At 51.9% G+C, this 24,767-nt stretch overlaps 1 protein-coding gene across 2 annotated transcripts; it reads right to left on the bottom strand.

Annotated features, from left to right (window-relative positions):
• Positions 1-1,249: 1,249 nt before the first annotated feature.
• On the bottom strand, positions 1,250-7,040 carry GPR45 (G protein-coupled receptor 45). 2 transcript variants are annotated; one of them, XM_059943569.1, is made up of 2 exons: positions 7,013-7,040; positions 1,250-4,833 (listed from the first exon to the last, which is right to left on the bottom strand). In XM_059943569.1, exon 2 carries the CDS (start codon positions 4,760-4,762, stop codon positions 3,464-3,466), a length of 1,299 nt encoding a protein of 432 aa, XP_059799552.1. In that variant the 5' UTR covers positions 4,763-4,833; positions 7,013-7,040; the 3' UTR covers positions 1,250-3,463. The 2 variants fall into 2 exon arrangements, with proteins under 2 accessions (XP_059799552.1, XP_059799553.1); XM_059943570.1 differs by lacking the exon at positions 7,013-7,040 and adding an exon at positions 5,946-5,999.
• Between the last annotated feature and the right edge of the window lie 17,727 nt (positions 7,041-24,767).

Here is a 24,767-nt window from a genome sequence, read left to right on the forward strand (position 1 = left end):
GGTGGCACTACCCACCCATCCCTTCCCCTAGCAGCCCAGGGGGGCTGACTCATAGCCCTGGGAGCGTTTTGAGCGGAATGAAGTGGTCATTTCAGGCCACCGAGTCCATGCTCCCGGCTTCAGTAGCTGTTGTGTTCTTGTCAGCCGACCCTGAAATCTTACAAGCACATGAAGACGAGGAAAGGACAGGACAGCCAGTTTCTGAAACACGTTTTTACCCTTGCCCCAAGCGGACAAAGCTGGGAGGTAAGCAGGTTGACAACACGACCCTAGCGATTACTGCCCTGGTATCTCCAGCCCAGGCGTGGGACTAGGTCCTCATATACATTATGTCATGTGTTCCTCTCGGGGGCCTCTGGCTGGGAGTGTCTCCCTCATTTAGGAGGCCAGGAAGCTGGACACAGAATCACTTGCTGGAGGCAAGGCTGCTGACTGCATGTGCAAGGGGAGCACAGCAACGTCGGAAATACTTCACATGGCAGATTTTTAGTCCCAGAGAAAGCGTGTCCTGTTAATCATGTCAGGGGAAACTACGCCGGGGCTCAGAGTAGCCAAGTAGGAATTGATCTAGACTTTGCTCTTCGTGTTGGTTGTCAGAATGTCCTAGAGAACCTTTGCCTTTATTTCACCCCAACAGCAGGGGGCCGAGATTCATGATGACGAGGTAGTGGATTTTCCCGGGTGGTGAGGGTTAGGGTGACACTTCTGAGACTTACCGTGTCTCGTTTTCTGAGGCGAGGCTCTCCCACGGGCCGTCACCACCACAGTCACTGCCCAGGACCCCACAGAAACAATTCAGCGCCCAGGGTTTGGGGGAAGTCCAGGGCCAGAGAGAAGATGAAAACATAATACAGAGAAGCAGTGGTCGCCCTGCAGGCATCAGGGAAGGAGACAAGAACTTGCTATTTATGTAGTATTTTAAGAAGTTCCTTGAAGGCCCAGCGAGGCTGGAGAGAATCAGGAAGTCGGCAGAGTGAAAGTCAGAGGTGAAACTAAGTGGCTGGAATTATCTAGCAGGGTGGGGAGTTTTTAAAAATGTGGGTGCCCTGTTGTGACCCTCACACTGCTGAATCTCCCTTTGTCATCGGTAATGCCCTTTAGTCATTGCAGCTCGGCTAGTGGCTTACAGGTTCTGGACTAGACTTCCCGAAGTGGGTGTATCTCAGGAGGTGTCCGACCCCAGATTCCTGGTGTACTAGTCGTGGCTCTGGCGCTAATTTGGCAAGAAACACAGTCTTATACACCGAAAGAGCAGTAATACTTTACTTAAAATATATACAAAATTATGACTTTGAAACATATATATTACTATCCAACATACACCATACAACACTGCTTGATGTAAATTTTGGTACCTTCATTCGTTCAGTTTTGTGATCTCTCTTTTACACGAGGCTCCTGAAAAACGTTCATTTAAGAATGCCCACCAGAGGGGAGGTGCCCAGAGGCCTGGTCCCCGTGGTGGTCTGGCTGTGCTCTTGGACACCACTGAGGCTGTGCAACTCTGCCTCGCGGGGGGCACTCGGGACACAGAAGTGAGGGGACCCACCTCAATCAGTCACATGCCATTGACCATCTTCAACCAATCTCTATCTCTCTCCTCTCTCTCCCTCACTCTAGGTATACAATGGTCTGGGGGGTTCTGGGCCTGGGTGTAAAAGGAGGGTGAAGTTGGTGAGAAAAAGTGCCAATTATTTTCTGGAAAAGCCCTCGTCTGGACTTAGGTTAATGTGAATTATGTTATCTTTCTTTTTTGCTTCTGTCACAGGAGGAAAGCATGGGAATGGGGAGCTGGTCTCTTCGTACAACCTTGGAAAGCAAATGAGAAGAAAAACACAAAGGGGAGCGTCTGTGCTTGAGTTACGGTTATCCTGAGATAAATCAGACATCTGCCTTTGGGCCCAGCCAGGCGTGATTCATCACCATCCCCTACAGTGCCTTGCATCTCGTAGGCACTTAATAAATGCTCACTGCATGGATGGATAAACGAAGGCAGGGGATCTGGTGACTACAAGTGGAAAACATGCACATGGCAGGGGCCTCGGCAGGGGTGTGGGAGACCCTCTAGGCCCGCTTCCTCGCTTAGCAGATAGGGAAACTGAGGCCCAGAGAAGTGGGGGTGAAACGAGCAAGGTCACGTGACTAGTTCCTGATGGAGTTAGACTTAGAACCATATTTTCTAAATTTATCCTTAAATTTCCCACTCTCTTCAGATCTGAAGCTGTAAAGAGAGCTCTGTGGACTCAACCGTGTGCCCTGACCTCAGGAAAGTCACCCCCACCATCAGAAGCTCCCAGTGGTAAAGGGGGCCCTGGGTGTAGAGGCTGGGTGTACGAGACAAGCAGCAGGTCCCCTCTAGGCAGCTGCCCTCCTGGGATCCCAATCCTGCCTGGGCTGGGGGACCAAGGTCCTGGGGGGGTGGCCCCGACGGCAGTGGTCAGACCCCTGCGGCCCTGAGTGAGGTAGAGGAACACAGAGGTCAGTGGGAGCGGGTCGTTGCGTCCCCGCCGCAGGTCCTGGGACGGGGTGATGCGGCAGCCTCAGTGCGTCCAGAGGAACATGTACACGAAGCCCCCGACCGCTTCTGGGGCTGAAAGCAAGTCGCCACAAGTACTTGCTGAAAAGATGGATCACAGGAGAAGGAGTGTGGTTCCCGCTCACGGGGAGAGATGGAATGAGGACAAGGGTGGCCCGGGGACCAGAGGCGAGAGAGAGGGAAGGGACAGGGGCTGTCAGGCAGGCAGCGAGGTGACAGGCTTCAGGGTGAGGGGCCGGGTGGGCCGGTCCAGGGGGGAGGGTTGAGGATGTGCGCTGGGGTGGGCTTGTCATTTCAGCTGAGCGGCCCCCGAACATCCTCTGGGCTTCAAGCCACCAAGGCCTCCCATGTGTCACACGGGGGCAGCTGAAAAGCCCGGGGGCTCCTCTGCTTCCCGCGTGATTTTGGTTTATAGAACGGACGATTTGGCATCGTCCAAAATGCACATCTGACCGATGTAAAGAACCTGGCATGTTTCCACAACGTACGCCACAGACACAGACGCCTCTGAAGAATGCTGGCGCCCAATACAGTGCCTGATGACCCAGAGAGGAACCTACTTGGGTTTCTCGCGTCAGAACATGGCACCACGGCTGTCTCCGAGGCAGATCTTGAGAGAGCCCTTCAGACAGAGCCTTCCTCCTGCCCCGCAACCAACCTCCCTCCCTGCTCCCCTCGCCTCCCTAACGTTGGGCCCGACTCCTTCATCACCCACCCGGTTCCCCTTTTGTCGTGACTGCTGTCCAGTTTCCATCAGACCCGCCGGGAGAAACAAAAATAATTCATCGTGCCAACCCGGGAGCCGCAGCTCACCGGGTAACGAATGAGTGCCTTTGTGCTTAAGAGGCCCCCCAGGTGCTGAGCGCACGGAAGTCCCAGGAGGCCGAGCGGGGCGCGGGGCGCAGGGCGCTCACCGCCACCCCCTCCCTACACGGCGGACTGGTTTTCGGTGCACGCGTAGACGGTGCTCGGCTGGATTCGCCTCCGGATCCGCTCAGGCACTTTGGGGAGGATCTGGAAGGTCTGGGGCAGCAGCTCCAGGCAGGCCTCGCGGAACTTCTTGATTCGCCAGCAGTAGACGATGGGGTTGAAGACGGACTTGAGGTAGCTGAGCCCTAGGATGCAGGAGCTGGTGGCGTAGAACGAGGGGCCGCAGTAGAACCTCCGGCTGAACACGGACAGCAGGCTGTAGACGGAGTGCGGCAGCCAGCACAGCGAGAAGCCCACGAAGAGGATCAGGATGGTGGTGAAGGCCTTGGTTTTGAAGCTCAGGTCCAGGCTGAGCTGCTGCTGCCGCGGGAGCCGCCGCAGGCCGGCGCGGGGCAGCCGCCGCAGGCGCAGGCTGTCCGAGTGGTTGTGCACGCGCACGGCGTTCCTGCGCACCGCGTGCAGGACGCCCAGGTAGGAGCCGAGCATCACGGCGAAGGGCGCGAAGAAGGCGGCGCCCAGCAGCGCCAGCACGTAGGCGCGGCCGGCCGGCAGTTCGGTGTAGCCCAGCACGCACTGCGGGGCCCGCGCCGGCACCTCCACCAGCGGCCAGGCGGCCAGCGACGGGGCCGAGACGCAGAAGGACAGCGCCCAGGACGCGGCGATGACCACCTTGGCCCTGCGGGGGTTCAGCCTGTCCTGGCGCTGGACGATGATGAGGAAGCGGTCCACGCTGATGATGAGCAGGATGGCCACGCCCTCCAGGACGAAGAACCAGTAGAGCGCGGCCGAGAGACGGCAGAAGGCGTCCCCGAAGTGCCAGCGGACGGTGACGAGGGTGACGGCGGTGAAGGGCATGCAGCACAAGGACAGCATGATGTCCGAGAAGGCCAGCGTGGCCAGCAGCAGGTTGATGGCGGAGCGCATGGCCGGCCTCTGGTACACGATGACGCAGACCACGGCGTTGCCGAGGAGCCCCACCACGATCATCAGCATCATGAGGGCCGCCAGGGACATCCTGAGGGGCGCCGGCGGGGCGGGGGGCCCGGGGTCTGCCGCGTGGCTCCCGTTGGGCAGCGGGTGTTCGTAGGTCTCGATGGACGAGCGGTTACAGGCCATCGTGGAGGGCGGCCCGGAGCTGGGGCAGAAGGGAGAGGAAGGGGCCTCAGCGCCTCGGGGGCTGCAGCGTTCTGCCTGCCGGCTGCATCGACCGCCCGGTTGTCTTGGATCTGGAGGGCGCTGCAAGGGCTGGGAGGAGCCTCCGTCTTCGGGAGCAGCTGGCTGGGATGCGCGATTCATCCATCACAGCCTCCGCATCTCCGTGACAACCGACTGTGTCCTCAGCTTTCTACTTGGACGCTCTCAGGGGCCTGGAGCAAAGAAGCACGAAAGAGAACGGGGTTAGACCTTCCAAGCGCGGGTTGGATAGAGCAGTTTTTGCCTTTTACAGGTATTTTAAACATCAGAGTGGCGATGACTCACTTAACTTACCACGTGGGACAAGGCTTGGTCTTCACAAATACGCCGAGCCTTGTCACATCACCCAGGAAACCTGATTAGACCCACCTTGTGGGGGACCAGACTTTGTAATCAACATTGCCATAATCAGCATGCATTTTATAACTTGAATTATAAACAGCCTGATCCAGTGACGCTTTGGACAAGGCAACCCCCCGTAGAAAGCCAGCCCCATGAGGGCAGGGTTTTGTCTGTGTTGTTTGCTGTGTCCCCAGCGGACAAGATACTCAACAGAAATTTTGTGGAGTAAATAAACGGTAGTTGATGCCGCTGCTATTTAAGTGTGGAGTCACGTGCAGTTGTAAGAAATAATCCAGCAAGATCCCAGGTACCCTTCCCCCAATTTCCCCTAATGGTAACACTTTGGATAACTGCAGTGCTGCTAGACTGCTAGAATGTTACTTTTGGAAACGCTGATGAAAAGGAGGACACTCTCCCCCGAGATAAACCCTTTTAAAGGGTGCTATTGGGGCTTCCCTGATGGACAGTGGTTAAGAATCCGCCTGCCAATGCAGGCGACACAGGTTCGATCCCTGGTCCAGGAAGACTACACGCTGCGGAGCAACTAAGCCAGTGCACCACGACTACCGAGCCTGCGCTCTAGAGCCCGGGAGCCACAACTACTGAGCCCGTGTGCCACATCTATTGAAGCCTGCGTTCTAGAGCCCGCAAGCCACAGCTACGGAGCCCGTGTGCCACGTCTACTGAAGCCCGCACGCCTAGAGCCCGTGCTCCGCAACAAGAGAAGCCACCGCAATGAGAAGCCCGTGCACCACAACGAAGATCCAACACAGCCAAAAATTAAAAAAAAAAAAAAAAAAAAGGATGCTGTTATCTTTCATTTCGTGTTTCTTTCATGGGTGTGGCAAGGATGGTATTCTGTAGCCCAGTCCAAAGTCAGCTTGCTGAGCAGGTGAAATCCACCACTTTCCCACCACTGGGCGCCTCCGGAAGGCTGCTTAACCTCTGCTGGTGTGACCTCCTCGTCTGTAACATACAAATTCCAAAGCTTCCCACGGAGCGATGACTTGGCAGGCTGTCCACTTGAGGCTGAAAGAATGTCCTTGCAGAGACCGGGAGACGTCGCTCCTGGCATTCAGCATTGCTGGGGTTAGGTTGGCAGTGGATTTGATTCTGTTCCTTCACAGGTGACAAGTTATTGCCTCTTGAAGGCTGGATATTTTCTTTCTGAAAAATGTTTACAAGGCAGTGTCTAGATAGGAGTCTTTTCTTGTTTGCTGTGCTGGGTACTCAGAGGGCCTTTCAAATCCAGAGCCATGTGCCCCTCAACTCTGGGAAAGTTTCTTTTTTCACGTCTTTGCTAGTTTTCTCCCTTTTGATCTTTGTGGAGAATACTTAACAGGTAGATGCTGGACCTCACTGATTGGGCCTTAATTTTTCTTTTCTTTTCCCTTATTTTTAAAAAAATTTTTCATTGAAATATAGTTGATTTACAATGTTGTGTTCCCTTGTGTGTGTGTGTGTGTGTGTGTGTGTGTGTGTTTAATTTGTCTGCTTTGGACTCTTTTTTACACTGTGCTCTGAGGGGGTTTTTAACTTTGTGTTTAGTCCTATTTAATTTCTGACTCTGGCAGTCATGTTTGTAAATCTCAGAGTGTTCCCGTCTTCTGTGTCTTTTGTGCAGCTCCTCACTCGTTGAGGGATGTAGTCTCGAAACTCTCCAGGTTCCTAGAGGCGGTATTTTAAGTTCTCTTCTTTTTTTCTGAACTTTTTCTGGCTCCTCTGGAGTCAGGGCCTCAGTTTCTCTTTAAGACTGCTGGTCGTCCTCACGCTAGCGATCCTGGGTCCTGACCCTGCCGAGTCCCCAGGGCAGGGGGGCCACTGGGGACAGTCTCCCGCCCACCCTCTCCCTGTGTGGCGTGCCCCGGGGGTGGTCCAGGGCGGGCCGGCCTTGCATCAGGGTGCGCAGGCGCGGAGCCAGCCCCAGGCTGCGGGCTTCCCGTGCTGGGAAGAGGAGGGCTGCCCTCTGGGACCATAAACCTTCATGACCGTCAAGTGCATGGTCAGTACCTTGACTGCAGTCTTCTACTCTTCGCCTAAAGGAGGAGAGAGAAATGTCTATCACTTGACTTCACACAGGTTGGACCTCCCCTTTTAAAAAAGTGGTTTGAGTGGGTCTCTGTTTTTCCAGTGCAGATGTTAAATAAGTACTTCACATAATTTGTAAGGATTATGCCAACCTCATGACTCATCTTTAAGAAGTGCTGGGGCTTCCCTGGTGGCGCAGTGGTTAAGAATCCGCCTGCCAATGCAGGGGACGCGGGTTCGAGCCCTGGTCCGGGAAGATCCCACATGCCGCGGAGCAACTAAGCCCGTGCACCACAACTACTGAGCCTGTGGGCTAGAGCCTGTGAGCCACAACTACTGAGCCCACGTACCACAACTACTGAAGCCCGTGCGCCTAGAGCCCGTGCTCCACAACAAGAGAAGCTGCCACAATGAGAAGCCTGCGCACCACAATTAGAGAAAGCCTGCGCGCAGCAACGAAGACTCAACACAGCCAAAAATAAATAAATTAAAAAAAAAAAAGAAGTGCTAAGTATATAATAGGGTGTAAGAATCCAGCCCAGGATTCAGATGGATCCTACCAATGGATGATTTTATTTCTTAATTTCTCTAAGTCTTTGTTTCTTCATCTGTAAAGTGGGGATAACAACAGTGCCCCCCGGGGAGGGTTATTAGGGGAAGCACAGGAGGGGACGGGCCCACAGTGCTGGGAGCACAGCAAGCAGTGCACCGAGCTAGCTGCTCATTTGTTTTCTTTTCGTACCTGAGCTTTATTGAGATACTGTTGACATATAACGTATGTAAGTCTAAGGTGTATAATGTGATGATTTGATACGCGTATAATATTGAGAAATGATGACCACAATAAACTTAGCTAACAGCTCCATGCCCTCATGTAATTATCTTTCTTTTGGTGTGTATGTGGTGGTGACATTTAAGATTTACCTTTTTAACAAGTTTCAAGTGTATAATACAGTCTTGTGAATTGCACTCACCACGCGGGACATTATTCACAAGAGCCAAGACATGGAAACAAGCCAACTGCCCATTGGTGGATGAATGGATAAAGAAATTGTGGTGTATACATACAATGGAAGAAGCTTTAGAATTATTAACAATATATCATTTGGTATATACTTTGTTTAAAAATTACCTAAAGGTATAATACAATTTAAAAAATGTAAGAATCCAATGAACTAACTGTTTGACTAAATTTTCTTTTTACAGGCCCAATCTTTATTTCCTTTGAGAAATAAATGTTTCATAATTTCAATAAAAAGAATGTTGCAGTAGAGAATGTAGGTGACTAGAGTGGCCATGGAACCAGGAGGCTGGGCAAGCAGCTTCGGGCCACACCAGGCCCCCGGGAAAGTCCCACTAGCCACGGGGAGGGATCACGCGGGCAGTGACCAGCTTGGGCTGGTGCAGGCAGTGCCCACCAGGAGCCAAAAGAACATGCGTGACCGAGTGGAGATTCCTGCCGCAGGTGGTGGTCCGGGAACGAAAGCATTCGAAGGAGACTGGAATGGTTTCTTCTTTCCTCCACCTCCTGCCAGAGACAAACGGTGTGAGCCGGGTGAGTATCAGACCTATAGAAGCTTCCAAAGACACCTCAGCTGATGCTTCTCTTTTTTTGGAAGCCCTCCTGCTTTCCACTTACTCATGCCTACTTCTTCCTCTGTGCTGGCAAGAAGCATCTCTTTTTCCAAGTTTCTTAGAGTCGTCCTTATCATAGAGATCTCAAGTTGAAGGGCTGGGGTGATGTAGGAATCTAGGAGGCCTCAGACCACTTAGTCTAAAGGCTCTGCGGGTGGCAACGTCTTGGTGACGTTAGCTCAGGTCCACCCAGCCCCCGGTGCTCCAGGTGTAGACCCCGCCTTGGCCGAGCATGCCCGGAACGAGTTCATCTCTGTGGTGGGAATAGTCATCCAGACTCGTGGAGGCTGAGCTGTATAATCAGAGATCTGGTGTGTTATTTTATAAGTGAGAAGTATGTCTCTGCAGACGACAAATGCTTGTGTTAGCACGATACAATACTTCTGTGCCTCAGTTTTCCAATCTGTGAAATGGAGATAACTACACATCTACCCCCAGGGTTGTAAAAACATTTGCAAGACCTGGTACAAAGAAGGGCATTAGTAAATAATCAACTAGTAGTTAATACATTAATCCACATCCCTCATTGTTTCAAGTTTATGGATTTCTGTCTCTTGGATTACGGAGCAAGAACCATGACAGGCATGCATGAAGCCCTCATGGATTAAGTCCTTCTTGGAGCATAGAATAAGGGGTCATTGAGTAAAAGACACCCCCCTGTGTGTCCATGTGTCTGTCACTCCTGGCTGAACCCTTCACCTGCTCCCTTCTCTGCGCTGTAAGAGCGGATCTTCCCTACAGCATAATTACAGGGGGTGATTTCATGCTTAACCAAAGGAACAGATGGTGCAAGGAATTTTTTTTTTTAATGTGTGTCTTGAGGTTGAATCAGATTAAAATTGTTTGGGCTTCTGGGCAACAACTTGTCTCTGATATTTTAATTTAGTGTTTTGGTCACGGTCCTGTTGCTAATACCCAAATCAACAGCACTTTTCTTACCAAGCGCTCGGGCACACTAAAGATCAAAGTGAGAGGTAACAGGCGAACAGGAAATGTTCCGGTACCTTCTTTAGTCTGACCCAGCACTACCGCCTCTCTGGCGGTTTTCACTCGGAGGGGTGGGACCGTGATGGGAATTACAAGCCGAGGAAGAAGCGAGTTGGGAACGGAACCATTTCAAGGTACCTACTGTAGTTCCCACGCCATCAATCCCACCTTAGAGCCGGGCGGTCGTGCAGGTGTTGAAGATAAATAAGCATCTTGAACTGAGCTTTAATTTATGAGCTAAGGGGAAGAGACCGGCCTGTGCTGTGGTGTAAGCAGGGGTCCGCTGACCATGTGCTCAATGGACCGTATCCGCACAAAGGATGGAGGGAGCTTTCGGCCGTGCGCAGGGAGGAAACACTGCCATCTGTACACTGAACTGACCACGGCGTTGTCTAACGCCCCTTCCGCCACTCCCGCGGCCCTGCCCGCCACCCACGTGTGCCACTCAGATGCATCCACGAGCAGCTCGCCTTCGCAAAGGTAGTGCCAGGTAGAGCCAAGGCCCGAGGCCGGTCTCCGGTGCTGAGGCTCCGAAAGAGGGGCCCGACGTTGGTAGGACCAGAGCGAGAGTGAACGCAGTTTCTTGTCCGTGATGCTGACGAGCATAGAGAAAAGACAAACAATGCCTCCACCGGCCCAGCCAAGATGAGATGCAGAGAGCCCTTAGGTGAGCGCACACCTTCCAGGAGGTGACGGTGGAGGGTGGTCATCTGTGAGGGTGAGGGAAGGTGTCTTTCTCTGCTCCATAAGTATGACAGCTCTGCGGGGGACCACCCGGTGGTACCCTGGGGGGTTAGCTGGGCCAGGGGCAGCCGCAGGATGCTGCGAGGGCCTGGGACCTGCCCTGCCTGCCTGCCTCCTTCCCTTCCTTCCCTCCCTCCCTCCCTCCCTCCCTCCTTCCTTCCTTCCTCCCTCCCTCCCTCCCTCCCTCCCTCCCTCCTTCCTTCCTTCCTTCCTCCCTCCCTCCCTCCTTCTCTCCCTCCCTCCTTCCTTCCTTCCTCCCTCCCTCCCTCCTTCTCTCCCTCCCTCCCTCCCTCCTTCTCTCTCTCTCTCCCTCCCCTCCCATCCCCTTCTCCTCTCTGTCTATCTCTGTGTGTGTGTCTGTCCATCTCTCTCTTTTCTAGCTTTTAAAACTTTTTATGACGGTATATTGCAAACCTATAGAAAAGTAGAAAAATTAGTATAACAGAGCCCCATTTGGCCAAGCTTTTGAGATATGTTTTTCCCATTTCCTTCCATTGAAGTGGGAGCAGCTCTGCACGTCCTTGTCACCAAACACCTCCTTTCGTGGCTTTTTTTTTTTTAATTATTTAAATTATTTTATTTATTTATTATTTTCGGCTGCGTTGGGTCTTTGTTGCTGTGCACAGGCTTTCTCTAGTTGTGGCGAGCAGGGGCTACTCTTCTTGCGGAACACGGGCTCTAGGTGCGCAGGCTTCAGTAGTTGTGGTGCGTGGGCTTCAGTAGTTGTGGCTCGCGGGCTCAGTAGTTGTGGCTCGAGGGCTCAGTAGCTGTGGCTCACAGGCTCTAGAGCACAGGCTCAGTAGTTGTGGCGCACAGACTTAGTTGCTCCGTGGCATGTGGGATCTTCCTGGACCAGGGCTCGAACCCGTGTCCCCTGCATGGCAGGCGGATTCTTAACCACTGTGCCACCAGGGAAGCCCCTGTCCTGGCTTTTGTTTCCAATGTAAAACCCGGAGATTCTGCTGGGTTTTCTTGGAGAGAGGAGAGCAGGCTGAGAGGCAGAGGAGTGTCCTGATAGACAAGGAGAGGAACGCCAGCCCAGGAGAGGTTCCTAGGGGACAGGGCCGGCGGGGAGTGGGTGCACGGAGGGCTAGGGGTTCTAGAACCTCTCTGAGCTGCTCCAAGGATTTGACCGTCCTAGTAACGATGGTCCTGCAGCCAGCGATCAGTCCCTGATAGGATGTCACTGACTGTATTGCAAACGTGTAGCTTCAGGTGACAGATCTCCTCTTAGCTGGTAACATGCAGCTCTGAAGGGACAAAGTCTGAAATGTTTTTCTTCCTTTTCCATTTTCAAAGTCCGACATGAAGAGACCATCCAGGCTGTAACCTGAGATGGAGCTCGCTAGAACCCAGAGCGGGACGGAACGCAGCGTGCGGGCAGAAGCCCCCGGACGGGGCGGAGGGTTGCTGGGAGGGCAGCAGGGCCGGGCAGAGGGCAGAGCTGAGCCAGGGGAAGACTTCCTGGCAACCGGCAGGCTAAGCACCAGCATGGGTTCTCAGTGGAGGCTCTTATCTCTTTCCCTGTTGCCCCTAAAACAGAATGGCCTGAAGGCAGGTCCACACGGAGGCAGCAGGGTGTGTCATCACCTGTGTTGTCTGAAAAAAACAATGCACAACTTAAACGTCGAGAGTTATGTTTTATTTGGCGGACAAAACTGAGGACTTAAGGCCGGGACACAGCATCTCAGATCACTCCGAGGGACGGCTCCGAAGAGGCAAGGGGACGGGGCGGGGGGGGCGGCCAGGATATATGGGAGTTTTTGCGACACAGACCAAGTAGTTGGAACATCAGAGGGTTACTGTTAATTAAAGAAAACCGGACATCTCAAGTGAAGGAATTTAGCGCTCTTCTCTGTATGGGAAGATGCAAGAGTGTTGACTCACTGAAATCATTCCTTTGATGTGCACCTCAGCCATCTGGGGCCAGTATCCTGTGCTCTCTCATCCCGAGTCTCCTCAGGGCTCACCACTGGGGCGGCTGTAGTCTGATGGCTGCTAGATGGGGGGCATCCCGTTTCTATCCTGAGTGCCCTCAGGGCTCACCACTGGGGCACCTGTAGTGCGATGGCTGCTAGATGGGGGGCATCCCGTTTCTATCCTGAGTTCCCTCAGGGCTCACCACTGGGGCAGCTGTAATGTGATGGCTCAGTAAACAAACATCCTTTGTTTACTGACATGGCAGGTGCACTTGTAGTTCACACGTTTGAGGTCGGCGCAGCCCAGAAAGCCCGCGTCACTGTTGTGCGTTCAGGGAAATGACGGCCCCTCCCCACACGATGGCAACAGCAGCTGTTCCCCCATCTTCAGACCCCACCTGCTGTCTCCTCGCGGCTCCCCTGTGCATCTCTGTGTCCTCTGAGCAAAGGCCGGCGCTGGCCTTCCTGGGGCTGTGCCCTGGGTGCCTGGAGAGTGTCCCCTGGGGCGGGACCACCGCCCACTTCGAAGAACAAACCCTCAAAGCACTGGGTCGGGGACCAAGCCCTTCTTAGGGAACTGTTTTCCAGAAATACTAAAGTCAAGTCCTCACTACACACAGGCACATCTACATTTTACTTCACAGACTTAGAAATATGTATTTAATCTCCAAGAGAATTTGCCGTCTCTTCTGGTGGGAAACTTGGTGGACTCTTTCTCTGAAGTTGTGGTTATTGCTTCAGGTAACCAATTGGCGTCTGAGATATTGGACTTTTAATTCTTACTACGGAAAAACACAGTGGTTCACAAACACCCAACCTAGGGAATGAAGTCGGCGTGGGCAGATGGACAAGTTTGCTGTGGAAACAGCGTGACTCTGTCCTTACCTGCAGCCACATCACCTGCCTTTCTGATACAGACTCTCAAACAGATGGCATATTCCAAGTTCAATAACTTTATTGGCAATGAAAAAATATGCAAGAGCCGCCAAAAGTAATTCATCAATAGCTGTGCTTAGAAACAGGTGTTGGGCTACGTGTCTCAACTTTTAAGAAAAGTGAGCTAAGAGAGACCAGATTGTTTGATTTCTCAAGTCAGGCAAGACTCCTGGGGGGAAGTTTTTCAAATAGAACAGAATCGGGGAGCCTTTTAAGGAAGCACATCTTTACTGACTATTTGTAGCAACACCTGAAATGTATTGTGTGCGCGTTACTGCCGGCTGGGCTCGGTCCTAGCTCGGTGGTTCTCTGAACCTGCGTCAGCATCACATAGGAACTTGTTAAAAATGCAGATTATCAGGGCCACCCGGACAAACTGAGTCAGAACCCTGGGGATGGGGCCCAGGAAGCTGTGTTTTAACCAGCACCCCAGGGGATTTGAAGTTCTCAGTTGTGGGAGCTACTGACACAGCCTACCCGCTGGAACCCTGCCATTGACTCGGTTTTACAGACAGAAGTTCTTGACCTAGAAATTCGTAAAAAGACACACCTGCCTTGGGACCCAGGAGGACTGGTTTAACCCTGGACTGTGCCACTCCCATAAGATGTAAGTGAGAGTTCATGGCAGTCTTTTATATTTGCAACAAGTTAGTATTTCGGGGCAAGAGCAACAGAAACAGAAGAAGGAAGGAAAGTGGCTCAGAGGCTCTGTAGGACCAGCGAGGGCCAGAGTGCGGTGGGAGCACGGCAGCCGTGGACAGGCCCCAGGACCCCGGCTGCCCTCGGGCACCTATGACCTGCACAGGTGAGCTCTCACAGATGCTTCTGGAGTGATGTGGGTGAGTTCTCCTTGTCCCCCCCAAAGTTAAACTCTGCTGGCTGGAGAGAATGTAGGATTCAACGCTACATTGGCGGGAGACGCAGGGTAGCCCCGGGATTCGGCCGCTGTCCAGCCTGTTGAATACGTGGTGCCACCCCCATGATACGTACAGAAAACATTCATATGGCCCCGTGGAGTGACCAGGCTCGGGGCCTGAGAGGGTTAAAGCCTCGACATGCCCGCAGCCCATCCTACGGAACTAGCTTTCAGGATTCTATGAGTAGACAGGGGCTAAGACAGACTGAATTTTTGTTCTGACCAAAGAAACAGTAATAACACCTAGTATCTGGATAAAACTTTAAAATATTCAGAATGTTCCCAGAATGTGCTCTTTATTTCCTTTTCACAGCCACCCGATGATACGTTCATATTCCCATTTACGGATGAGGAAACAATCAATACATGAAGTGATTTGCTTGAGGTGACACAAGTGGGCAGAGGCGCTCCGGTCACTTCTCGCCTCCTCTCACGCCCTGAGGCTTTCTCTGTCCTGGGGGCCTGGTCAGTGGTACCCACTCAGGGTGCAGGTGGGTTTCATCATGTGGACAAATTCCTTGCTACAGACTCAGATGCCGACTCGGATACACTGACTGCCCACACTTGCTCTAGTTATGAGAAAGAATAGTTGGTAATATAAGTCCTTCTGAAAAGTCCAAAGAACCCACCCAACCTTCACCAAATACCTGTTTTTTGCATCTTTATGTTCCCCTCTTTCTTTAGAGGAGGCCGAAGCTTATGGCTCACGTAGGGACCTTAGTTTCCAAGTGAATCCTTGAAAATTGTATTTGTGCATGTCACTGTTAAAAGGCAACTTTCCCCCCTTTCTGAACTAGTTTAGAGGTGTTGCGTCTAAGGAGGAGTTTTTAAAGTCCCGGAATCATGTATGAAGATTTTGCTAGAGGCACAAAGCCTAAGGTGCTTGTTTAAAAATAGTTTGATGTTTTAATGAAATCTGAGACACAGCACTTTTTCAAGATGCTAAAAAATAAGACCTGCCAAGGTCAAGTTTCTCCAGGTAGAACATGTGACGTCCCAAGCAGCCTGTCTGGGGCTCCAAGACAGCCCACCCCGGGGCTCCCAGCGCAGCTGCACCTCCTTTAAATTCGAGAAACCCCAGGTGCCGGCCCCTCAGACTTCTCAGCCTTGCAGTCTGGCTGCTTTGCAAAACCTTTTCCCTCCTCCAAAATCACATCTGCACGTGCCCATCCCTCCGCTTTAACTTGGCTTTCTCAAAGACTATTTTTAAACTCTTTTTTGGTACCTTTGCAATTTTCCTAACATTTTAATGCCCCCATTCTGAAAAAAGAAAACCCTGACTCTGATCAAAAATATGCTTTTTCACTTGTAGTAAAGAAAACAGACACAGCTGATGTATTCGATTAAAATGCTTTTTGATGATATTTTAATGTTTTTAACAGCTTTATTGAAACACAATTTACACATGACAAAACCTGCCCATCGTAAGTTTACAATTCAATGAATTTTATACAATTTATAATGTTGGGCAACTGTCACCACAATCCACCTTGAGAACGTTTCCATGGCCCCCAAAAAGACCCCTTGTGTCTGTTTGCAGGCAACTGGTTGCATTTTTTTTTTTTTTTTTAGAAATTCAAATAGGAATTGTTTATTTATTTTTGGCTGTGTTGGGTCTTCGTTTCTGTGCGAGGGCTTTCTCTAGTTGCGGCGAGCGGGGGCCACTCTTCATCGCGGTGCGCGGGCCTCTCACTGTCGCGGCCTCTCCCGTTGCGGAGCACAGGCTCCAGACACGCAGGCTCAGTAGTTGTGGCTCACAGGCCCAGTTGCTCCGCGGCATGTGGGATCTTCCCAGACCAGGGCTCGAACCCGTGTCCCCTGCACTGGCAGGCAGATTCTCAACCACGCGCCACCAGGGAAGCCCCTGGTTGCATTTTTAATAGTGGTTTTGTTTTGTTTTTGTTTTTTGGCTACACTGCACGGCTTGCGGGATCTTAGTTCCCTGACCAGGGATGGAACCTGTGCCCTTGGCTGTGAAAGCATGGAGTCCTAACCACTGGACCACCAGGGAACTCCCGATTTTTAATAGCGTTTTAAATTTCCAAAACAGAGTTCCTAATACCGCCCACGAACTTGACAGCTGTATGGAGGGCTGTTAATCTGGCAGCCCCACCCTGACATTCCCCCCTGGGTCCCCGGCAGGAGGAGGGAAGTGGTATTGAAATTTGTGATAAAGATGAAATAGCATTGGAATCATTTTAGTCCTTCGGCCCAGGCCCATGTGGATATTCGTGACTCCGAGTGAACAAGCATCAATTGGGCAGCGAGCAGGGCAAGCTTAACTCCTTCACCCCTATACCTGCAGCAAACCCCTGCCCAACCTAGAGTCACGATGGGCCAGTGAAGCACAGCAGGCCGTGGGGCTGGGCTGGTCAGGGAGCTCCAGATCCAAACCACCGTCCTGCCTCTGCTTCCCAGCCTTGGAACTTGAGGACCGTTTGCAATTCTTCAGCCTCTGCTGCTTCTTCTTCTTCTTCTGTACCAACTCCACAGGGTGGCAGCAAAGATTAAACAGCATCTTGCAAGTCACAGGGCGAGCGGAGGGACGGGCCTTCATCAGGGCAGAGGGCAAGTTCAGAGGCATCATTCAGCAGAGCTACTCGGGAAACACCTGCCTGGCCCTCCAGGAGGCGGATCCGGTGTGGACGGCCCCGCAGGGCACAGGGGAGCGAGGGGCTGGATGGAGAAATGGCCGCTCGTGCTCGGTCGAGTTCCTGTTCTGGAGAAACATTGTCAAGAGGAAGCTACACTCCCAGAAGCCCCGTCAGACCCAAGATCATTACCGCTTCCAGATTAACTGTCCAGCACTGTGTTTAATACTATCCACGGTCCCTCCGAGCATCTGGAATGACTTGTTCAGACTTGTTTCATTTACGACGCGTTACAGTTTAATTGTCACATTAAAAGAATTGACCTAGAAATTCCACCTCCAGGAATTGGTTCTAGGGAAACAATTATTGATGGTCACAAAGATTTGGCCACACGAATGCTTAGGGCAGTGTTGTTTCTAAGAGGGAGACCGAGTGTAAGTTCAGTGACAGGAAGGCAGTCAGGAGACGCAGGGCCTGTAGTCGCAGCTCTGGGTTACATGTTGACTCTGCTCTTGGTGAGCCTCTTGGCCTCAGTTTCCTCATCTGCAAAATGGGCAAATGAGATTCCCTCCCTCACGTGCTCTGGCAGGAGCAGCACCGGGCATGGGACCCGGTGCGCACTGGGCACAGGCTTCTGCTTTGCCTACGACGTCCTACAACAGAACTGTGTCCCGCAGCAAAAATAACCCTACAGGCCGGTGCTCAGCAGCGCGGAAAGATGTTCACGAGATAGCAAGGGGGAAATGAAGGTTAGAGCATAGTTTGTGGAGTTTGAACCCTCGCTAATAAATGCACGCGTTAAAAACGAGCATGGGAAGTAAGTGCATGTTTGCATTGGTCTCTCTGGCAACTTCCCTGCCTCCACCCCTCCCCCTGCAGCCCCCCCTCCCCCTGCAGGCCCTCCCACCCCAGCGCAGCAGCCAGGATTCCTGGGGAAATGGGAGTCAGAGCAGGTCTTCTTGTGCATCTCCACTGGCTCCAAACTCACTTGGAAATGGGCATGAAAGCCGAACTTGTTCATGGGGAGCCCACTGTGGTGGTTTCCCAGCCCTAACCTCCCTCTGTGACACCCCCAGTCTCCCCTGCTCCCGCCCCTGCCCCTCACACTGGTTTTCCTGCTGTGCCTACTTGGTGTCCTCTGTCTGGAATGTTCTCCCCCTCCTGCAAGTGCTTCTTCAAAAGCCCATCTCAGTGTGTCCTTCCCTGCTCACTGGTGATGACAACCGTCCCACGGAGAGCTCAGCCTGCACCCTCCTCCTGGCCCTTGTCACTGACATGCAGGACCCTGCCCACGCTCGTCCTCGTTTATCTCCAGCGCTTACGGCAGCTTCTGGAACTTAGGGGCTGCTCCTCAACATTCATCGAGCGAATGAATGCTTTGACTTTTCTTCCATCGCGCACCTATACGTTCTAAGCTTTCTGCAGTTAACATAACTTATTTTTTTTTCATAAGAAGGTCAATTTTTAAAAAATGAGTATATAACTGATTCACTTTGCTGTACACCTGAAACTAACACAACATTGTAAATCAACTATACTCCAATATAAAAATTTTTTTAAATGAGTAGCATTTTATACGTATGCCTCAATTTTACACCATTTCGGTTTTGAACTCAAGATTCATGGATGTGATGGGCAAGGGTGGGAAACACACAGTGAGACGGAGGCGGGGAGAGGGAACAGGCAGAACCCACTATTTCCGGCCATTTCCTAGACGGCAGGCAAATCCTTTGCTAAATCAAAGGGCTGGAATTTAATACGACTCCTTATCAAGAAAGGCAACTTACTAATTTAAACCCAGGGCCAGAATATTTCCATTCCATCTGCTACAACTTCTAATAATTCCCAACATCTTTTTATTGCTCAGGATTTTAATAACATCAAACACATCTTCCCCAGCACGAGGAACACATTTAGTTCAAAAACAGCCAAGCTGGAAAACATTTGAAACGCACAGCCAAGCCACAGGGCAACTGGGCCCGCAGGTCAGCGATATCCACGTGGGCTTGCCCCACAGTTAGCCAGGAGAAGAGGTTCGTTTGCCATAAGGGAGGCTTGGTTCAGGTTTCTTGGGATAATGCTTAACGATCCACTCAAACACACAGGCCTGTTCTGTGTTAAGCTCCTCGGGTAATATTACCCAGAGGTCTGGAGTGTCTGGAAGATGATGACTTGATTCTTACTTGGGGACAAAGATGGTGCTCGAGCAGGAACTGTGGGCGTCCCAGGGTCTGTCCTTGCTGTTTCCCCACACTCTCCCTAAGAGATCACTTCTCTTCCAAGATTCCAAACACCCCCAAGACACTGCTCAGACCCAGTTCCGCAAGCCAGATCCGGCTCCCTTTCTTGACTCCCAGGGTCCACGGAAGATCAGCTCTTGGCTATTTCACACCCAGTGTACCTGAATCGGAACTCAGCGTCTTCACCCCCAGTGGGGTCCTCCCCCATCACCCCGCATCCCCAAAACCAACCCCCCTGGCCCTCCAGTTACCGAAGTAGAATCTGGAGTCAACCTTGACCCCTCCCTGCCCCTCATTCCGTGCCTCCAAACAATCATCTACTCTCTTAAGAACCTCAGAACTCAACCCACTTTTCTCTGTCCACACTGCCACTGCTCCAGTTTGGGTGCTGCCATCTCTCAACCAGGTCACAGCCACCTACCGGCCCCAGGGTACCCCTCCCCTGCCCACCACAGCCCTCCCTCTGCTGCCACTGGAGTATCTCCCCGCGAAGGAAATCAGACCAAGTTGCTCTTGGCTTAAAGCCCATCAACCGCTTCCTACCGACCTTGGGATGAAGTCCAGCCTCCCTGCCCAGACTTACAAGGGTGTGTGGAGACTCATCCTGTGAAGGTTGTGAAATCAGCTTGGGGGTCATAACCAGGACTGACAAAATTAGAATAAGGTGGAAATGGAGCTCTTCATGCAGGGTAAGGGGAGTATTGCTGGTGACTGTTGGGTCATACTGACATGTGTGTCCTGAGCTATGACGTTACATGCATTTCTCACTGTGGGTTGTAGTTGAAGACTGGTTTGGAAAACGCTAGTGGGGACTTCCCTGGTGGCGCAGTGGTGAAGAATCTGCCTGCCAACGCAGGGGACACGGGTTCGAGCCCTGGCCCGGGAAAATCCCACAGACCGTGGAGCAAATAAGCCCGTGCGCCACAACTGCTGAGTCTGCGCTCTAGAGCCCGCGAGCCACAACTACTGAGCCTGCGTGCCACAACTACTGAGCCCATGTGCCGCAACTACTGAAGCCCGCGTGCCTAGAGCCCGTGCTCTGCAACAAGAGAAGCCACCGCAATGAGAAGCCTGCGCACCGCAACGAAGAGTAGCGCCTGCCTGCCGCAACTAGAGAAAGCCCGCGTGCAGCAACGAAGACCCAACGCAGCCAAAAATAAATAAATAAATAAATAAATTCATTAAAAAAAAAAAAAGAAAAACGCTAGTGGACAAGACCTTTGGTGAGCTGGCCCTGGCCCGACTGTCCAGGCCCCTCCTCCATCCCCCCTGCAACCTTCTCTGGTCACCTGCAGGATCTCACATACCCATCTGCCTGCTACTGCCGGCCCTTTGCACATGCTCTTCTCTTCCCCGGAAGTGCTTTGCTTGCACTGCCCTGGCCTTGTTATGCCTAGTTCTCGCTCTTCAGATCTCAGCTGAAATGTCTGTCCCTCACGGAAGCCTTCCTTGACCCCTAGGCAGGGATAGGTCACCTGCCCCATGTCTCCCTGTCGTCCTGCCCTTCCCCACTGTAGCCCACGTCACAGTGTAGTGCAGCGTAGTGGTTTGTGTCTGCTTTCCTGCTCTTGGCTCCACTGGGGCAGGAATTACATCTGTCTTTTCCCCTCTGTGTCCCTGGCACAATAGAGCAGGTACTCAATGACCATGAGTTGAATGAGCCCATTCATTAACTCAAGGCTCATGCGTCAAGGGTTGCTTGGGTCCCTCTTCTGCGCAAGACCTCGTGGACAGACGGAAACAAGCAAGGCAGCACCATCGCCTGGAATTCGGAGGTGACATTTCCCTGGCCTCTGCAGCGGGACTGCCGCTCCGCAGCGGACGGGCAAGTTCAGCTGCACAGCATCCTACGGGTGATGCTAGAGGGTTAAGGAAGATTCTCTGGGACCCAAAGTAAACCTAACAAAACCGCCCCCAGATCACGTCCTGCATTTCAGCCTTGACTTCCAGCTTGGGAATAAATGTCAGTTATTCACACCACATGACTTCATTAATTCACACTCATTCCTTTTAGTCCTGTCTGAAATAAATAATGCTGGGCCAAAGGAGGAGGCATTCAGGGTTCTGGACCCCGAGGCCAGAGAGAAGGAAGAGGAGGGGGTGGGGAGACCCAGGGCTTGGGGTCCGAGCCTTGCCCAACCCTGGCTGCCTGGGTTGCCCCGCTCGGGGCACTGAATCTTCCCGAGTCACAGTCACTTACCTACACAGAGGGGCAGTCACACCCGCACCTAAGCTTGTTGGACGGATGAACACAGACAGAACTTTGAGGCCAGCTCTGCGGGTAGGTTCTGGATGCAGGAGCCGAGGCCAGGAGGCCGCTGGGAAGACGCCCTCAGGGTGACGAGGGAGGGAAGTGCGGTCTCTAAAACTGGGGGTCCTCCAGCCCCCAGGAGACCCCACCGCGCGGAGCCTGGGGTGCGGTGGGGAGCTGGGACCAGGCAGCCTCTCTAACCGGGGCCTGACGAGGGGCCAGAGCATCAGCGGTACCAGGGGAGCCCAGGATCAGGGAGTAAGAGGCCCTGTTCAAACCACGGAGCAAAGGATGCACTTTCCGCATCGGTTTCATTTTCTTTTTCCTTTACGTATACTGTGAGCTTCTGTGTCCAAACACATCCCCCGGCAATAAAGTGTTTTCCTCTGTGACCATGTCAGTGCAGGGAACCGATTAAAGGAGGGAGTGACTACTGACTTCTTATCCCCCGTCAGCCTCCGAGTCCCGCTATCGGATGTGAATGCTCCTGCAGCACCCCGGCCGGCACTCCCCACTTCCTGACGAGCTGCAAGCAGGAAGGGGGCCGGCTGGACCTGGGGAATCCAGTACCCCTCACCCTGTTCAGAGTCACTGTAACCGAAGCGTTGGGGAGAAACACTGATAGAAGCCACACGAGGGAGGCCTTGCATCGCCAGACGTTCAATATGAGACATGCACAAAACAGCCAATGGGCTTTGCAAGAAACGTGGTTTGTATTCCTCAGAGAAAGTCTGGAGATCAGATTTTCAGGGAGTTTCTATAAGAAATGTGTGGAAGTAAGGAAAACGAGGGGCCCCCTTCACTTTTTTAGATTAAAATGCATAACAGTAAGCTCTTAATTTTCCACATCAATGGCAGGAAGCGTTTATAGATAGCATTAGTAGAAATGATAATACTACTAACAATAATGTAATAAAAACAACAAAAATAACTAGGACCCAAACAGCTAAATGTAAGTCCTGAAACCATAAAACTCCTAAAACATAGGGGAAAAGGCTCATGACGTTGAATTAGGCAATGATTTATTGGCTATGACACCAAAAGCACCGGCAACAAAAGCACAAATGGACAGATAGGGCTACATCCAACTAAAAACTTCTGCACAGCCAAGGAAACAATCAACAGAGTGAAAAGGCAACCTACAGAATGGGAGAAAATACTTGCAAATCATACATCTGATAAGTGGCTAATATCCAAATATATAAGAACGTTACAACTCAACAACAACAACAACAAAACAGATTGAAAACTGGCAGAGGATTTGGATAACGATTTCTCCAAAGAAGATACACAGATGGCCGAGAAGCATCTGAAAAGAGGCTCAACATTGCTAATCATCAGGGAAATGCAAAAAAATACCCACAAAGAGATATCATCTCATACCCATTAGGATGGCTCCTATCAACAAAACAAAAGAGAAAATAATAAGTGTTGGTGAGGGTGTGGCAAAAAAACAACCCTTGTGCACCTGCTGGTGGGGATGTAAAATAGTCTCTATGGAAATCAGTATGGAGGTCCCTCAAAAAATTAAAAATAGAATTACCATATGATCCAGCAATCTTATTTCTAGGTATACATCCCCCCCAGATTGAAAGCAGGATCTCAAAGAGGTATTTGCCCACCCATGTTTATTGCAGTATTATTCATAATTGTCAAGAGATAGAAGCAAATGGACCCAAATGTCCACTGACAGACGAATGAATAAAGAAAATACGGTATACACAGACAACAGAATATGATCAAGCCCTAAAAAAGAAGGAAATCCTATCACATGCTACAACGTGAATGAACCTCAAGGACATTACGCTAAGTGAAACAAGCCAGTCACGACAAGACAAATACTGTATGATTCCACTTGTGCGAAGGATCTACAGTAATCAAACCAAACAAAACAGGAAGTAGAATGGTGGTTGCCAAGGCTGGGGGGAAGGGGATGTGGAAGTCTTTGGTGGGTACAGAGTCTCAGTTTTGCGAGGTGAGGACGGTTCTAGAGATACTCTGCACAAAATGTGAATGTATTTACTACTACCAGACTATGCACTTAAAAATGCTTACCATGGTAAATTTTGTGTTATATGATTTTTACCATTAAAAAAATTTTTTTTTAAATTTTTAACTAAAAAATCCCCCTACTACCATTTATCGATCACTACATGCCAGGTGCTGGACTAAGCTCCCTACATATATTCTCTCACGTAATCACGACAACGCATCCTGCTGAGGTGGGGACTACTACTAACCCGTTTTGCAAAGGAAGTAACTAAAGCTGAGCGTGCGGGTATTGCACCCAAGGTCACAGGCGTAGAAGGCTGAGCGATGTGCCCTAAGTGGTCCAGGGAATAAGCGGCTGAGCTGGGATGATGAGGTCTCCCTCCAAGGCCATTCCCGTAACTCACACGTCTGTGGGGCTGCAGGACAACCTGGGCTGGGGTGACATCCTCCCACCAGGTGGGGGGCTCGGGCCTCTGGTACAGCTGTGAGGGGAGGCGGGTGCCGGGAAGCAGGCAGGCTGCAAGGTCGTTAGTTTGGTACAAGGGGTGAAGGATGGTTCTGTGGACCATGGGGAGTATACATTCCTATGTCAATGCAAAGCATTTGGGAGAAGGTAGTGGACACAGAGGGACCCAGTTTCCAACAAATCAGAGGTAGTTTCCTACAGCCCCACCTTCTGAGCAGCCCGTATTTGGATCACTAAGAAGGGGAAAAGGAGAGCAGCGTTCACGTGCGCAAACGAAGTCATAGAGCCTGTGCTAGGGGCTGTACCAGCCTTGCTGAATCCTCAGAAAAGAGTTAGGAATCAGATGAGGAAACCGAGGACCTGGGGAACTTGCTGAGGTACCTGGCTGGTGAGTGAAGCACTGGGTGAGGTACCTGGCTGGTGAGTGAAGCACTGGGTGAGGTACCTGGCTGGTGAGTGAAGCACTGGGTGAGGTACCTGGCTGGTGAGTGAAGCACTGGGTGGGGTACCTGGCTGGTGAGTGAAGCACTGGGTGGGGTACCTGGCTGGTGAGTGAAGCACTGGGACCAGCCGGGGAGCCGGGGATGCTGGGCTGTCTCTGCAATTCGTGACCCAACCTCCAAGGCCATCAACACCCTGCCCTGGTCCACCTGGATGTCCTCTCTTCTAGAACCAGCTCTCCCTCCGAAGTCCCGTCACTTCCTTCCCATCCCTGTGCGTGGCATCTTGCTTCCGACTTAACACTCAGCAGAAGTGATGGAACAGAACCTCCCCAGGCTGGCCGGAGCCCACGGAGCTCACTGCATCTGTGCACAGACACTGCCTCTCCGACGGCTGACCTGTCCTTGGTCCAGAGGCCACGGCCGCAAACCTCGTTTCTTCTCCCTCCCTCCCTCCCTTCCTTCCCTCCTTCCTTTCTTCCCTCCTTCCTCCCTTCCCTCCTTCCCTTCCCTCCCTCCTTCCTTCCCTCCTTCTTTCCTTCTTTCCTCCCTCCGTTCCTTCCTTCCTTCCCTCTTTCCTTCCGTTCCTTCCCTCCCTCCTTCCTTCCTTCCTTCCTCCC

Source organism: Balaenoptera ricei, chromosome 13, assembly GCF_028023285.1.
Source record: "Balaenoptera ricei isolate mBalRic1 chromosome 13, mBalRic1.hap2, whole genome shotgun sequence".
Classification (NCBI taxonomy): domain Eukaryota; kingdom Metazoa; phylum Chordata; class Mammalia; order Artiodactyla; family Balaenopteridae; genus Balaenoptera; species Balaenoptera ricei.

What these genes read in the sequence shown, in the direction of transcription:
- GPR45 (XM_059943569.1), bottom strand. Translation starts at nt 4,762, where the DNA reads ATGAATCGCGCATCCCAGCCAGCTGCTCCCGAAGACGGAGGCTCCTCC.